At 39.5% G+C, this 16,446-nt stretch overlaps 1 pseudogene and 1 further gene; both read left to right on the top strand.

Moving 5' to 3' along the window:
* Tcrb (T cell receptor beta chain) overlaps positions 1–16,446 on the top strand; it is a 667,076-nt gene that overhangs the window by 198,813 nt on the left and 451,817 nt on the right.
* On the top strand, positions 1,827–2,120 carry Trbv10 (T cell receptor beta variable 10; annotated as a pseudogene). The gene is given in 1 exon segment: positions 1,827–2,120. A coding segment is annotated over 1 exon segment (294 nt).

The following is a 16,446-nucleotide window of genomic DNA, read 5'->3' on the forward strand; positions in this document are numbered from 1 at the left end:
GGATGAGTAATTCTAACTTCGTGGAGGAAGGAAAGAGACAGGAACACATCTTGGAAATAGAAATGAGCCCTTTGGTCCAGCCCACAGACATCAAATAGTTATAATCCAGCATGTTCTGTTACTGGTCTCATGTTGTCTGTAGTACTAATTTATATCCATGTTACCTTGTTTCCCATAATTCTGCTTTGTATTCTCTTCCCAGGACTCAAACCAGTAGGTGTGCGTTGTATAAGTTATCCATTCACACACTCTCGGCTAATTATACCCAGCCTTGATCCCCCACCACTGCTTGATCCATAATCAGTTGGCTTACAATACAGCCTGCATTCTCTTCCCATTTTATTCTTTATACACATACTTGACCTCATCTTGAAGAAGATCTTGCTGTTGATCAGTTTATTTTGTTTTGTTTGGGCTATTTTGCTTATCTTTAATAAGAAAGATTATTCCTTTTATTTTTTTAATCTTTTTATTGGATATTTTCTTTATTTACATTTTAAATTGTATCCCCTTTCCTGTTCAGTCCCCCGGAAGCCCCCATCCCACTCCACCCCCGCTTCTATGAGGGTGTTCCCCTCACCACCTAGCCATTCCCCCATCCCCGCCCTGGCGTTCCCATACACTGGGGGCATTGAGCCTTCACAGAACCATGGGGTTCTCCTCCTGTTGATGCCTGACAAGGCCATCCTCTGCTACATATATGCCTGAAGTCATGGAGTTTTGAGGGTCTGATTGTTTGATATTGTTGTTTTTCCTATGGGGTTGTAAACCCCTTCAGCTCCTTCAGTCCTTTCTCTAACCCCTCCATTGGGGACCCAGTGCTCAGTCCAATGGTTTGTGAGCATCTGCCTCTATTTGTCAGGCTCTGGCAGAACCTCTCAGGAGATAGATATATCAGGCTATTCTTACACATCAATCCTATGTCTTTATTCCTAATATTTTATACCTAGTAGCAGATCTTTTCATGCCTATGTATCTTGTATAAGAAAAATTTAAGGAAAATATTCTCATAATTGTTTGTGTAGTAGTAAAATAAAGGTAGGATAGATCATAAGTGTGAAAACCCCAAGAATTAATCACAACTAGAATTAAAGTTTAGATTAAGGTTTAAGAAAATTGATTATAGAAATTGTCCTGTAATACTTCTGGAATTTTCCGGTTCCTTGGGTGAATACAAAGAAAAATTTCTGTCATGGCCACAAGATGGCACTCAACTCCACAGATCTCCGGAGAGACTGAGGATGGAGCCAAGGAGGGACATTAAGGCAAAGGCAGACTTGGGAAGGTTTCAGTTACTAGGTTGTCCACAGCTATCTAAGAGGTTGGGGGATATCTCTATGCTTTAATGAGACTCACAGTTAGAGGATTTGGGCAGGGTAGCCTGGATATCAGGACAGGTGCTGACAACCGACAAACTCCTCAGAGAAAAAGGGGAAACCACTGGAATGTGGTTTACTATCATTTCCTGGTATCTCTGAGAAACTCACTTTTCCTGCTGGCTTTGCTGAGCAAGAGAGGAGTTCTGTGACAGAAGTGGTGAGGGGGAGGTGACATCACAGGCCCAACCATCACTCCCTAGGACGGGAAGTTCAGAATTATTTTCTCAGTCCTAAGAGTACAGCTTTCAGTGGGGGTGATTTCTTTCTAGGTGTGACCTGAAATAATCCCCACATTCTTTTGTGTGATGCTTTGTCTGCTAAGAGCAGGTGAGTTCTGCATTTTGTTGGAAAATTCTACCATCATCTGCAGTGTTCTGGCTCCAAAAGTTTCCATTCCTTACACAGACACATCTTGTTTCTCGTTTTTCCTTATGCCTCCTTCTCCAGCAGGAGATGGTGGAATCACCCAGACACCTAGATACTGGATCACACAGACCTCAAGAAAGATAATCCTGAACTATTCTCAGGATATGAACCACTATCGGATGTTCTGGTATCAACAAGATGCAGGGCAGGGGTTGAAGCTGATCCATTACTCAGTAGGCACTGACAGAACTACCAAAAGTGATGTCCCTGAAGGGTACAGTGCCTTCAGAAATGAGATACAGAGCTTTCCCCTGACATTAGAGTCAACCAGTTCCAACCAGACCTCCATGTACTTCTGGGCCAGCAGTGAACAAACACAGCACTGCACACGAAGGTGCTGCCTGCACAAGAAGGACAACCATGAGATTGACATGGGACCTCCCTCTTCAGCCCCTTCCCCAAGCAAAAGAAAAGTCTACACTTTCTGAAACTCTTCATGGCAGTGGAATCTCAGCCAGAGGGACCTTATACAGCATGAACCTTAGTGTGAGCTGAGCTCTGTTATGGCTGTAAATGATATTGGATGTTACCTTTTCTAATTTGGAGTCTCCTTGTAACTGTGCAAAGGGGGTAGTCACCTCCAACATGGCATTTATATTTCATTTTCTTTGCAAAAGAGGAAAACAGCATAGGGAAGCATCCGGTCACTCTGAGCTTCTCGAATCATTCTCCAAGGTTAATGTCAGCTTGTCCTCCATTCCGTATTACTGCTAAGATAAAGACATGCAAGTCAAGACTTACAGGGGAACATTGATAAATGCACCAAACAGCAGCCTTAGATGTAAGGATGTTCAGACTGGAGAGTTACTGAAGTGAGAACAAAGTAAGGACCCATGGAGGCAGAGTGGAAATGAATCTTACTAAGGTAGATCCAGATAAGAAACGAATATACTTCCTTGTCTTAGATTAAAATATGTGAGGACTGCAACATTTTTACCTGTGAATATCGAGTAAGCACTTTCCCCAAAGCTTCCATTATTCCTTAGTACCTAGAGGCAGGAGTCCAGACCCAGGTGCAAGGGCTCTTAATTTAGAATCTGAGCTCCAAAGCCATGAGGTCCAGAGCTGAACTTCACAGAAAACTCAATCCTATGTATCCAATAGTGTGTCCAAATGTGACTCTGTAAAGATGCTGCAAGATTGTACTGGTTCCCAAAGGGAGCCAGCAAATAAAGGACCAGGCTATTTGCCTTATGTAAAATAACTCCTCAGTTGGCCAATCTGAATTTACAAATAATGCCACTTATAGCCATTTATCAATGATTTCAAAAGCTCCGAGCTGTGTTTAGGTTTTTGTTTCTATTCAGCTTTCATCCAGCAATTGATCCTTAGGTCTTCCCAGGCAAACTTGTCAATCCAGCTTACTTTGATGTTAGGTTTGGTTGTCTCTATTCTAATCACGAAGCACTTCTCACATTTTCAATATTTTGTGTAAATATGTGTTCAGGGATCCACTTCTGTGTGATGGATTTGAAATTGTACTATGTAGAATAAAAGTACATATTTGTATAAGACTCCTGTCTTTTAAGGAATTTTAAGACTTTCATTCACTATATAACAGAGAATTCTCATTAAGGTATTACTGTGAATATAATACTCAAACTAATCCATCACTAACTGGTAATACTCACATTCCAGTATGATGACGACTAAAAAGAAAACAAAGCTTCTCCATTGGGGGCCCTGTGATCCATTCAATAGCTGACTGTGAGCATCCACTTATGTGTTTGCTAGGCCCCAGCATAGTCTCACAAGAGACAGCTATATCTGGGTCCTTTCAGCAAACGCTTGCTAGTGTATGCAATGGTGTCAGCGTTTGGAGGCTAATTATGGGATGGATCCCTGGATATGGCAGTCTCTAGATGGTCCATCCTTTTGTCTCAGCTCCAAACTTTGTCTCTGTGACTCCTTCCATGGGTGTTTTGTTTCCAATTCTAAGAAGGGGCAAAGTGTCCACACTTTGGTCTTCATTCTTCTTCAGTTTCATGTGTTTCAGGTATACTAAGTTTCTGGGCTAATATCCACTTATCAGTGAGTACATATCATTTGAGTTCTTTTGTGATTATGTTACCTCACTCAGGATGATGCCTTCCAGGGGAATGCCAGGGCCAAAAAGTAGGAATGGGTGGGTAGGGGAGTGTGGGGGAGGGTATGGGGAACTTTTGGGATAGCATTGGAAATGTAATTGAGGAAAATACGTAATAATAATAATAATAATAATAATAAAGAACAAACTGGATTACAAAGTGAGACATGCAAAAAAAAAGGAAGAAAGAAAGAAAGAAAGAAAGAAAGAAAGAAAGAAAGAAAGAAAGAAAGAAAACAAAGATTTCTTCATCCCTCTTCCAAACAATTTCTCTTGGAAAGATAAAAATAATTTTATTTCAGTTACTACTGTTTGATTGTTCTACTTTTGAAAGTCTTACAAATAAAATTATATTTATTTTTATTAACTTATATTCCTTCAAAATTAACATTTTCTGAAATATACTCATTTTGTAGTCTAATTCTGCACAATGCTCAAGTATATATTACATCAAATTTGTATGCCTCCTTTCCTATGTAAACATATCCGGGTTACTTACCCCAGCCATCAAGCATTTCTGCCACTGAAGCTTCTTTGAATGTTATTGTATAGTTCTTTGTGAATGTGCATATATTTCACTTGGGTAGAGATATCAGAGTAGACTTATTGACTCCTAAGCCACATGCATACTTAAACTTACTTAAAACATTGGGAACATCTTCCAAAGCGGCTTTCTGAATTACAATTCTGAAATCTTAGTAGTCTCTAGCTCCGCAGTCTAATCAGCAGCTGGTGTTCTTCGTCCTATTAGGTACTCATTAGATTAGTAATAGTCTCTCCCTCACAGTTCTCTCTGGTGAATGATAATATTTACTCCATTTCATTTTTAGTTATGTATATGTGTGTGTGTACACATGTGGATGTATGCACAAGAGTCCAGATACCCCTGAAGGCTAGAAGACAGTGTTAAATCTCCTGAAGATCAAGTGATAGGCTGTAAGGTATCCAATGGGTGCTGAGAACCGAATTTGGGTCCTCTATGTCTTAGTTAGGGTTTCCATTGCTATGAAGAGACACCATGACCATGACAATTCATATAAAGACAAGCATTTAATTGGGACTGACTTACAGTTTTAGAGGTTTAGTCCACCACCACCATGGCAGAAAACAGCAATGTGTAGGCAGACATGGTGCTGGAGAAGGAACTGAGATTTCTACAACTTGATCCACAGGTAGTTAGGAGATGTGTACCACATTGGGCAGATCTTGAGCATTTAGAAACTCAAAGCCTGCCTTCACAGTAATATACTTCCTCTAAACCTAGTCCAATAAGGCCACACCTCCTAATAAAGCCACTTCCTATGAGCCAAGATATCAAACACGAGTCTATAGGGGCCATACCTATATAAATTACAACATTCTACAAAGCAAATGTGTACTCTGAATTCCTGAGCTACCTTTCCAATCCACAATATTTGCTAATTTTTTATGTTCTCTCTCTCTCTCTCTCTCTCTCTCTCTCTCTCTCTCTCTCTCTCTCTCTCTCTCTCTGTCTCTCTCTGTCTCTCTCTCTCTCTCTCTCTCTCTCTCTCTCTCTGTGTGTGTGTGTGTGTGTGTGTATGTGTGTGTGTGTGTGTGTGCATGATGTGCAAGTGGCCTCAGATTAACCACAGGAAACCATGCAGGTTGTGTTATGAGACCTTCACTGACCTGGAATGTGTGATAAGGCTAGAGTGACAGATCCCTGCAATGATGGCTTTACAGGTATGTGTGTAGTTTTATAAGAATACTGGGAATTTGAACTCAGGTCCTAATATTTGTGCAGTAGGAACTTTTAACTGCTGATCATTCTCCCTAGTCCCTCCTTCATTTTCTTCATAGATTTTTTTTAAATTAGGATAATTTAACACCTTTATTCAATTCTTTTACATTCTAGAAGGGCATTATAAAAGCCATAAAAGAAGGGTAGAGGATGGCCCATGGGGAAGATTGAGTACAGAAGGACACAGTAAGACAAGTAGTGTATATATGTAGAAACCTGGTTATACATTCTCAGATCCAGGATTTTTTAAAAATTGTACCTGAAGTTTAAAAAAAATGAAATTTTTTTCATTTCATTATTTTTTTACATAAAATTAATCACTTCAGAACAGATTTAGGTTCATAGTAAAGTTGATGAGGATCTAGAGAGTCTCCTCATATTTCCTGATTCCTTATAAGCATGGTTTCCCCCCACCCCCCTTATAATCAACTCCCTGCACCAGAAGCCAGATATGCTATCTTCATAGACAAATTGTCACTATTCCAAGGCCATTGTTTATACCAGGTTTCATTCTTGGTGTCACATAACCTAAGAGATTTTATAGGGAAAACTATCATTACACCTTAGTATGTATTTTTCCTGTTCTAAAATTCCTCTATGGTCTACCTACTCATCCTTTCCCTAATCTTAAGTTTTTATCTTCCCTGAACATTTTATCTTCATGGTTTTAGCTTTTGTTGCCTGTTAAATATTAGAATCTCACATCACATGTCCATTTCCGGTTGGTTTCATCTGCTGAGTAATATAATAAGTATGTATATATAACAATAAGTCCTCCTTCACATATTCTACTGGCTTGATAGATTATTTTGTTTTTAGTTCTGAATATCTGATTATTAACTGTATTGGTTTATAGATCATCTCACCTACTGATAGGTAACAACGGTGCTCTCTACTTGGGACAAGAATTAATAAGTTAATATAAGCATTTGTGTTCAGGATTTTCATTTCATTTGGACAAATAGCAAGGAGGGTACTTCCTAAATCACATGATAAGGATACACATAGTTCTTTAAAAAGCAGCCCAACTGACTTTCAGCATGATAGTGCCACTCTGCTTTCCACCAGCAATGAATGGGAGTTTCTACCTCTCTACATCCTTGCCATGGGCTGCTACTGTTCTTTCTAATTCTGGGGATTGTAACCAGTGGGTAATGACAACTATTATTTTAAATACATTTTAAACTAAAATATAATTATACTTATTTTGCCTTTCCTTTCCTTTCTATCATCCATTTCCTCTAATTTCCTTTTCTGAAATCTTCCATGCCTCCTCTCTTAAATTGATAGTCTGCTTGTAAGAGCCAGAGTACCAGAAAGCCTTCTGTGAGACTGCCTTCTTTAGAAACGGTGGAGGGAACAAGGCTAGAAAGATAATAGATAGCATCAAAAGAGACACTACCTTAGAAGGGGGAAAATGTTACCCCAAACAACAAACAAACAAACATTAAAGGACATGGCTCCTCTGTGTGGTGGATGAGAAAGTTTATTGTAGGAAAAAGGGAGAGCATTACCACAGGCAGACACATCTGGGAGAGTCCAGAGAAGTCAAGACCTTAAGGCAGCGAGGAAAGCAGGGAGGAGAAGGGAGAGGGGAAAGAGCAGAACAAGGTGCAGTAGCCTGGAGGCCAAAGGCACAAAAAAGGCAGGTAACTAAAATGGCTGGATTGTATAGAGTAGAGCCTCTGGGGAAGGGCAGCCAAACCCATGGGTTGAAGAATTAAGGTGTAGGGGCCAGGGTAAGCCAGCAACTAATAGGGATTGAGGAACACTGGGAGAACTTATAGGGCAGGTCCACTTTGATATGTTAAATAGGCACCTGAGCAGTTTGTTCTGGGTTTGAAGTTTAACACTTCCAAAGTTAAACATTCTACCGTCCCCAAATGTTTATTCTACCACATCAGTTCTTAGACATGATTAAGATCACTTTTTGTTTGTTTGTTTGTTTATAAGTGTACTTAAGTTTTCCTTAGGGCCAGCTTGGGGCACACCTCTGAGGGTGAGAGGGTGTCTCCTTAAGAGAGCATTTATATACAGTACCACAGTTTCTATGTACACTATATATATAAGAAGCAAACATCACCTTCCTAAGATCTCCCTACTGGGAGTAGATGAGGATGCATAGCATATTAATGGATCCCTTTGGAGTCTGTGGCCCCAAGCCATAGTGTTTATTTTCACATTCTGAGTTCTTTCTTAGCATTTCTACAGGCTCACTTAGCAATGCTAATTGCAAACTGCTAGAACTTTCCTTACTGCTAATTGCAGAACAGTAGATGCTTTATTGCCTCTAATTGCTGCATGTTAGAGCATCTTTCGCTTTTTTACAGGAGAAAAAATACATTATCAGAGCTCATTTTTGCAGTTTTATCTAGGTCTTTTAGTCAAGGTGCTGGTAAAACTGAGAATGAAGAATGAGGAAGTTGTTTACAAATGTGTGTCAAAATTAAGGAGAAATGACAGGGAAAGAGCAAGCATGGGGCATAGGTGTGTAGCTCAAAAGGCAGTGGGTTTCAGTCCTCAAGCTATCGCACATTGGGAAAACAGCTGTCTGCAATGTATTGTGCCGTTTAAAAGAGCAACCCCTGAGAGGTTCTACCAGCACCTAACTAATACAGATGCAGATACTCAAAGCCAATCATCAGACTGAACCTAGGGATTGCAACCCCACAGGAGGAACAATATCAACTAACCAGACCACCCAGAGCTCCCAGGGACTAAACTACCAACCAAAGAGTACACATGGAGGGACCCATGGCTCCAGTTACATATGTATCAGAGGACTGTCTAATTGATGGGAGGCGAGGCCCTTGGTCCTGTGGATGCCCCAACATAGGGGGATGCTAGAGCAATGAGGTGGGAGTGGGTGAGTGAGTGGAGGAGCACCCACATAGATCCAAAGAGGAGGGGGCTGGGATGGGGGGTTGTGGAGGGGAAACCAGGAAGGGGAATATCACTTGAAATGTAAACGAATAAAATGATTGATTAATTAATTAGAGAGAGGAGAGAGAAGAGAGGAGAGAGGAGAGAGGAGAGAGAGAGAGAGAGAGAGAGAGAGAGAGAGAGAGAGAGAGAGAGAGAGAGAGAGAGCTATGAAGCAATGTGTTCTAGAAAGAAAGTAGCCAAAATATAGAACTTACAAACCTGGACAGTTGGTTGTCTTAGTACCCTCTATTCTCTTCACATCTCTGCCAGACTCTGAAGGCAGGATGGTTTAGAAGAGAAACTGAAATTATGTAGAATGCTATACATGCAAACTTCAGGGTACAAACACCTTTTCGCAGTTCTGAGATATAAGCTGATAAAGTTGCAGAGTGATTGGGAGAAATCATATTCTTAATAATTTACTACCAACACAGGTTCCGTTCAGATTTGATAAGAGCAGCATTACTTGCCACTTAAGGCAAAGGTTAAGAATGCTGGTCTAAAAGGAATACATATAGAGAGAACAAAAACAAACAAATGAACAAGAAAACCCATGTGGTTAGAATCCCAAATCATAAAGATAATGTGAGGATGTCCAAGTAGAGTTGGGAGAGGAGGTTCCCATCACTGCTTGTTTGTTGGTCTCCTGCTCAAGTGTAAGTGTGCAAAGTATGATGTGTAAGTAAGCTCCAGCAATGGCCTCAGTACAGAGTAAGTGAAAAAGGAGAGAGATGAGAACTTGCATATTATGGGTTGGGAACTGCAGGAAACCTTCAAAATATGGTAAAAAGATAGTAAAAGTGACATCACAGGGTAATCTTTGAATCAGAGAAAATAATGTTGGCCAAGAACTCAGCTCTTACCCAAGAGTACCTACCTTCTGCAGCCTAGCCATAATTTCCTTTTCTTAACTACTTTGCTTTGACCAAAAGGCTCTGCTTCTCCCAATCTGTACTCTCTGTGAATGTATGTCAACCTTTCTCCCTGATGCCCAACACCACTTCCTTAAGGAAATGTTCTTTTGACTATTAGATTAGGACACTAGAGCATGTTAGATTTTCCTGATTTTGACTTAACAGTCACTATTTCACATTTATTTGTTGATAAACAAAAACTTCCTCTCTTCTTCTTGGGGCTGAAAAGCTCCTTTTGTAGGAACTGTGGTTTTGTTCTGATTTTATTGCTTGTCCCAAAAGATGTCCTAAGTACTAAAGCCCAATATTTGAACAAAGAAATATAAGGAAATCATCTTTAGTTTTTGACTTGGCCATTTCAGAAGTCCAGCCGTATTATCTGAGAATCTTTATCCCTTTATCTTATGGAACCAGAAATTTCTATCCTGAGTTTTATCGTGATCACACTCCTTTCTGCAAGTCTGAGCTTCATATCCTCTCACTAACCTCCTGGGCTTCTTTCTTCTCTCTATTTCAGTCCCTCATCTTCTGCCTAGATTTTGGTGTCTTCTGAAGATAGGATAGCAAGTCGAAAAATCATCAACACTAGAAATAAAAAGTGATGGAGAAAACAAATGACTTCTCTAATGCCACTTGATTTTCTTGAGAGAAAGATACTTCTTGATAATTTGAGGATAGGACACCTGCTACATTGTCTCATGAGTGTGCATTTGTGGGTTTTTGGATGTCCAAGACATAACTGTGTTTCATCTGCTACCCATTCTCAACCTCGGCCATGGTACAAGGCACTTACCAGAGCTCTCTGCTTACTTTAAACAAGGAAGGTTCAGTTCCTCCTTTATAGCTATAAAGCATCAATTATGACAATGCAGAATCCATTTATAGAGTGAATATAGTATGTGGTTTTGTAAAATTCTGAGAATCATTTGAGGTTGAAATAATCCCTCAATACAGACCGAAAGTAGATTAAAACACAAGCTTCTTGCCTGAATGATTCACATTAAGTCTTCAAAGACTTGTGTAATTTAATGTCCTGAGGCAGAGAAGAACAAAAATAGATGACTTGAGAATCAAAGCTTAAAAGGCATCTTCTTTAGGGAAAATAGATCTTCGCACCTACTTGCTGAAGTCACACTTGACAAAGTTGTAACCTACGATGAATTCTAGAATAATAGTGTAGTTGACATGACCTGAATTATAAACAAAACCGAGTCTCTCTAGAGGCCCAGAGAAATTAAAACATGAATTAATAGAAATTATACAAGGAACTTAATTCAGATTTAAAACACTAGGCACTAGATGGTGCTAATGCACTTTTCCTATTAAATACAGAATTATTCAAATTCTCTGAGAATAAAGAGTCTCTCTCTCTCTCTCTCTCTCTCTCTCTCTCTCTCTCTCTCCACATACACAACACACATACATTTTCCTACTTTGCTTTTTATTGTTGTAATAAACAACTGTAACTGAAAGTAATTTGGGAAGGAAAGGATTTATTTAGTTCACAGGTTGCCCTGACTTTCTCATGGTAGGCAGGATTTAACAGGTCAAAGCCAAGTTAGTTATAATTATTAAAATCAAACAGACATATCAAGTACATCAAACTCCTTTTTACCCACCCCCAGTCATAAGCCAGCCACGATACTTAAATTCTTGGGCCTTTTATGCTTTACAATTTATTAAGTTTATTAAGGAAATGAACCTTTTTTCAGTGTCCCACTGGTATAGATTTTTGTCTTTTTCTATTTAGAAATTATAAAATATTCCACCTGATGAAAAAATTATAAATGTCATAGTTTTATGGAGATAAAATACCTTTTAATATTAAAAATTCAATGGTGTATAAATAAAATGCTAATGATATCCTTATACTCCTATCTATTATTAGTAACCAATTTTTCCACTTTAGTGTTTTGTAATAATTCCTTTTCTCTATAAGCATGTGTCACTGACTCTTAACTGCATATGCATATTTCTTATCTATTTTGATATATATCATATATATGATACATAAATATAAAAGAGAGTAAGACAGACAGAAACACACACACACACACACACACACAGAGAGAGACAGAGAGAGAGAGAGAGAGAGAGAGAGAGAGAGAGAGAGAGAGAGAGAGAGAGAGAGAGAGAAATTCGTTAATTGTCTACTATTCTCTAATGGGAAGACAGGTATAATTCTAATGTCATAATTATCTTAACATCACTGCTGAATGATTTTCAAGTTCTGACAGATCTTTCTTCAACTGTCTGAGCAACTTCCTTTCAGCTTCTCTTCTCTGATGACCTCAGTTCTTCTGTCATTCACAATCCTAGCCTATCTGAGAGTGCCAATCATACTTTTTATATCACTTGATGGGAATGGAGGGGAAAGGAGAGATATGGAGCCCTCCAGAACTTGTTTCATGCCTCAATTAATGCTCACGGAGCATAATTAATGGGAGTTACCTTTGCCTTGCAAAAAGACTAATAACTGTATTTAAATAGAATAAATTCTAGCTCCCTATGACCAGTGACAGTCTGATTACATCTGCATGCAATGCTATCATAGAGACCAGAGGGTCACTGGAGTGGCAGCGGGAGGAGCCCAAGTTGTGGTTGTCAGTCTTCAGAACAGGAACTGTAAATAGAGGGTGCAGTGTAAACCTCTCCATGGGAGGTAAATCATCTTGATGTTGGGAGTGAGAAGGGACTGTATGTGGTTTTTTTCTTCCTCTGTCATGAGAGCTTATATTTGAGAAAACTGCATTTCAAATAAGATGTAACAGAGATGCAGATATGAACAAACTAAGAAAGGAGCTCTGTGAGGAGTTCTCATTGAAATGAAAATGGAGAAAGTGGGGACAAACGCTGGGTACCTTCTCTCCTCTCTCTCTCTCTCTCTCTCTCTCTCTCCCTCTCTCTCTCTCTCTCTCTCTCTCCACATACACAACACACATACATTTTCCTACTTTGCTTTTTATTGTTGTAATAAACAACTGTAACTGAAAGTAATTTGGGAAGGAAAGGATTTATTTAGTTCACAGGTTGCAATCCATCAGTGATGGGAAGAAGTCAGAACAGAACAGGAACTCAAGACAGGAACATGGAGGTAGGAAGTGAAGCAGAGGCCATAGTGGAACACTACTTGCTGGCTTGCTACCCATTGCTTGTTCAGTTTCCTCCTCTGTACAACTAAAGACTACTTTCCAAGGATGGTACCACCTTTAGTGAGCTGGGGTCATCAGCTTACTGATCAATCATTAAGAAAATGGCCAAGGGATTTGATTACAGGCCAATTTGATGGAAGCATTTGCTAAATTGAGGTTCATTTGTCCTGAATGGCTATAGATTTTGTCATGTTCTCCGCCCCCCACCCCCATCCCCACCCCCACCCAAATAAACTAACTAGCCAGGACACACATGCACATACACACATGCACATACACACATGCACACACAGACATGTACATGTAAATGAAAATAGAAGCAAAGAAACCCAGCGTCTTTGGATAGGTTGGGAAGAAAGTACAGGGATGAAGAGGAACAGAGAGGCAGTTGAGAACTCTACAAGGAGACACCAGGATTCCCCAAACCACTACCTAAGCTGTTTCAAGTCTGTTGTATAACCTTCCTTTTTTTATCCAACAGCTAATTTTAATGTCTCAAGCATAGACACATGCCTGGGAAATTGGTTTTGTAGAAATCCAGGGCAAGGAGTGCCATTAAAAGCCAATTAGAAACTCATTTTACAAATCACATCTGGAAATGGAAATAAGGTTGCTCTTTAGAACTTCCCAACCTAGTATATACTAGGTTGTCCCCTTCATAGCAAGGCCAGAAGTGATGGCCTTGGTAGTGGTGGGTGTTGGCCAGCAAGTGAAGAGTGCCTTGCTTTACTGTCCTGAGTGTGAATTGCAGGTCTCTAAAGAATGGCTTTGACTTCCTTTTACCTTCTCTCATTCCAAAACCAACCTCTCCATCATTATGGAAGTGTGGAGATGAGAACCAGGAGAACACAAATTCTTCTGCTTGTTCAGTACATAAAAGGACTTGGAGGAATTGTCTCAAGGATAGAGACAGGGCTTATTTATACTGAAGAGGTGATGATGTTCACAGAAAATAAACACGTGGAAAGTCATAGGGAAGACACGACAGTGTACCTGCAAGATAGTTTCTCTCCAGAAGATGGAGAGAATCGTCTACCTTCAGTTTTGATGGAGTGGTGCTCCATAGATAAAAGTCAACTTGACTTTTCTTATTGACATTCTTCAGAATATCAGTTACCAGACATTGTTAGTGATCCCCTCTAGGGAGTAGTAGACTCATTGGACTGACAGGGAAGCACTTCTTGTGCTGTTTAAGATTAAGGTTATTCTGTTCCCTTGGGGACTTAAGATATATTCCTGAGTATGGAAAGGGCAAAGTCACAAGGAACAAAGGGATAGGAGCTAGGATGAAAGGGTAGGTTTGAGCAATGAGCGTTTCAGATATATTTGTGTCACAGAAGTTTGACGACACCAAAGTGAAAATCTTTCTATCACATCAAGATAAAATTGGAGCCAGGGTGTTAGGAAGGGTGTGGACTCATGCTTGCCTGTCTGAGATAAGGACTTTTCACAAAGGCTTCTGAAGGCTTCAAAGAGAGCTTGTCTCCACCCACCCCATGCTGTACACACCTCCCACACATGCACAGACTTCTATACCAAAGTTTATCTTTAGAATTCTGTAAGACTGCAACAATTCAGACACGATTCTGAGCAGAACACTTGCCCAGCAACAGCCTTTACCACTTCTGCATTGGGTTTCCAAGATCAATGAGTTTTGTATTAAAGTAGCTTAAGTATTTTTTCCTTTATGCCTTTGAAACTTCTCTCTGTTTCAATCTCCTTAAATAATACTCATCTTCCATAACAGTTTTCATCTTCTTCTTCCAACTCTTTCATTATCAAAGTAATATTATTATTTCAATGATGTCTCACTGGTTGCTTAGATTCCACATGTGTGCAGGGTGGAAGCCCAAGCTCCCCTCAGCTCCTAGAGAATGGAGATTGACCTAAAATCTAGGAGACACATGACTGTGCAGCACTTGATAAAAGACTGATATTTTTAGGAATCTAGTGGGTATTTGTTACCTCGAATTTTCCTAGATTCCTGCATCAAGAACATGGTTTGTAACACTGTGTATCTATGATGAATGTCAGCAGTTAAGTCTAAGACTTTCACTACTAAACGTGTCTTTGGATCTATAGATACCTGGAGACAAAGCAATACCTGGAAGCAAAGGGTTCTGCTATCCAAAGCCAATCTCCATCCTCACACTCACTATACCACTCAGAGGCATGTGTACAAGAAAGCTCAGAGAAACAATGGGAAAATAGTATGACTCTTCTTTGAAGTCAGTATATCTTATTATTGAATATTAAAACTCTTACTGCACAAGACAATTACATAAGACAATTGACCAAGCAGAAGATAAAAGACCCAAATATTCTTAGAAAGACCTGTGAGTGGAGCCATGAGCAGAAACAATATCACAGACATATATGTACCAGACTCAGCGGCTCAAAGGAGGCTTTGCCCCTACAGAACTGAAACACTGAGATGTCCTTTACCTTTATGGACCTGGCCCTGTCTTGTATGATCATGAGAATATTGGATATGCTTTTGGAATTTACCAAATCTTACTATAGGATCTATATACACCAAAATTATAAGGGTTCTGGACTGAAAATGAGATTCCTTTTGCTAAGGTATTTTAAGAGTCTGTTTTCCTCTGCTTGACTGCCCTTTGTGTCTTCAGAAGATGTAGCAGCCAGAACCCTTGGGGACGTCTCAGAACATAGAACTGCTGAACTTCCTTTGTTTCCGTACATAGGTATGCTAGCCACTATACTGACACTGCATAGGCTTCTGATATCATCCTTGTGCAGACCCCTTCAAAACAGATGAAGGAGGATAGAGTGACTAAAAATGTCTCACTAAAGTGGCAGCATCTCTATGCAATAACACAAGATGGAACCATGCAGAAGTTTTATAAGATAGTGGAACACCTCAAGTTGAAGATTTGTTATATCCTGTAAGTTGAGTAACTTCTTTAAGTTGGTCTCACTTTGTAAATAGACTGTGGATTCCCTCTTTGGATAACCTAGACTGAGCTAGGCCATCTCTGCTTTTTAAACTATTGACTAGGGTTTTAATCATCTTTCCTAACAAATCTAGCTTCCCTACAGTGTCAAGGGCTGTTATTATTGTTTCTCTCATACAGGGCTCCTTCTGTGAAGCAGTGTGAGTCAAACTAGCAATAGTAGCAAACTATTAATTACTTACAATGCAAACTGTGAGGAAAATCAACATTGATTCAATTGCCAATTTCTACTGTCCTGTTAGAATGTTAGGGTAGAAAGTTCTAACTCCTCCTGAAAGTAAGGTGTATTTTGAAAGTAACATTTTGAAGCATCCTTTAGAAACATCACTGAAAATCAAGAGGTGTCATAGTAAAGTGTTGAGGACCAAAAGCCACATGAAAGTGTGGAGATTAATTAATTAGTAAAGAATGTTTTAACCCTCTAAAATTAACTAAAGATTGTAACTTGCTTTGGTATCTGTCAGAGGCAGAATTTCTTCTCTTGCTTTTATGATTCAATTCAAATAGATTTTGGGACAAGTTTTTTTTTTATTAATTCCTTCATTCAACCTTAAGCAACCAGTGATTTCTTTTAAGCATAATTAGAGACAGGTGAATTCAGGAGCAAGATCAGAAGTAGGACATCTCTGATGGAGTGTGGAGGGCAGAATTTAGATCTCTAATGTGAGGTGGAATTGAAACATCCAGGTGGCAAGAGACAACTGACAATGTGGAAAGAACAAAATGAGCTAAGTGGGACCTGGGGTGCAGAGGAGAGGCAAGTGGTGCTCTCAGAATGAGCATGTGTTAAAATTAAACCATGGTTTTGCCTTTCTCTGAATTCT

Source organism: Mus musculus, chromosome 6 (assembly GCF_000001635.26).
Source record: "Mus musculus strain C57BL/6J chromosome 6, GRCm38.p6 C57BL/6J".
In the NCBI taxonomy this organism is placed as follows: Eukaryota; Metazoa; Chordata; class Mammalia; order Rodentia; family Muridae; genus Mus; species Mus musculus.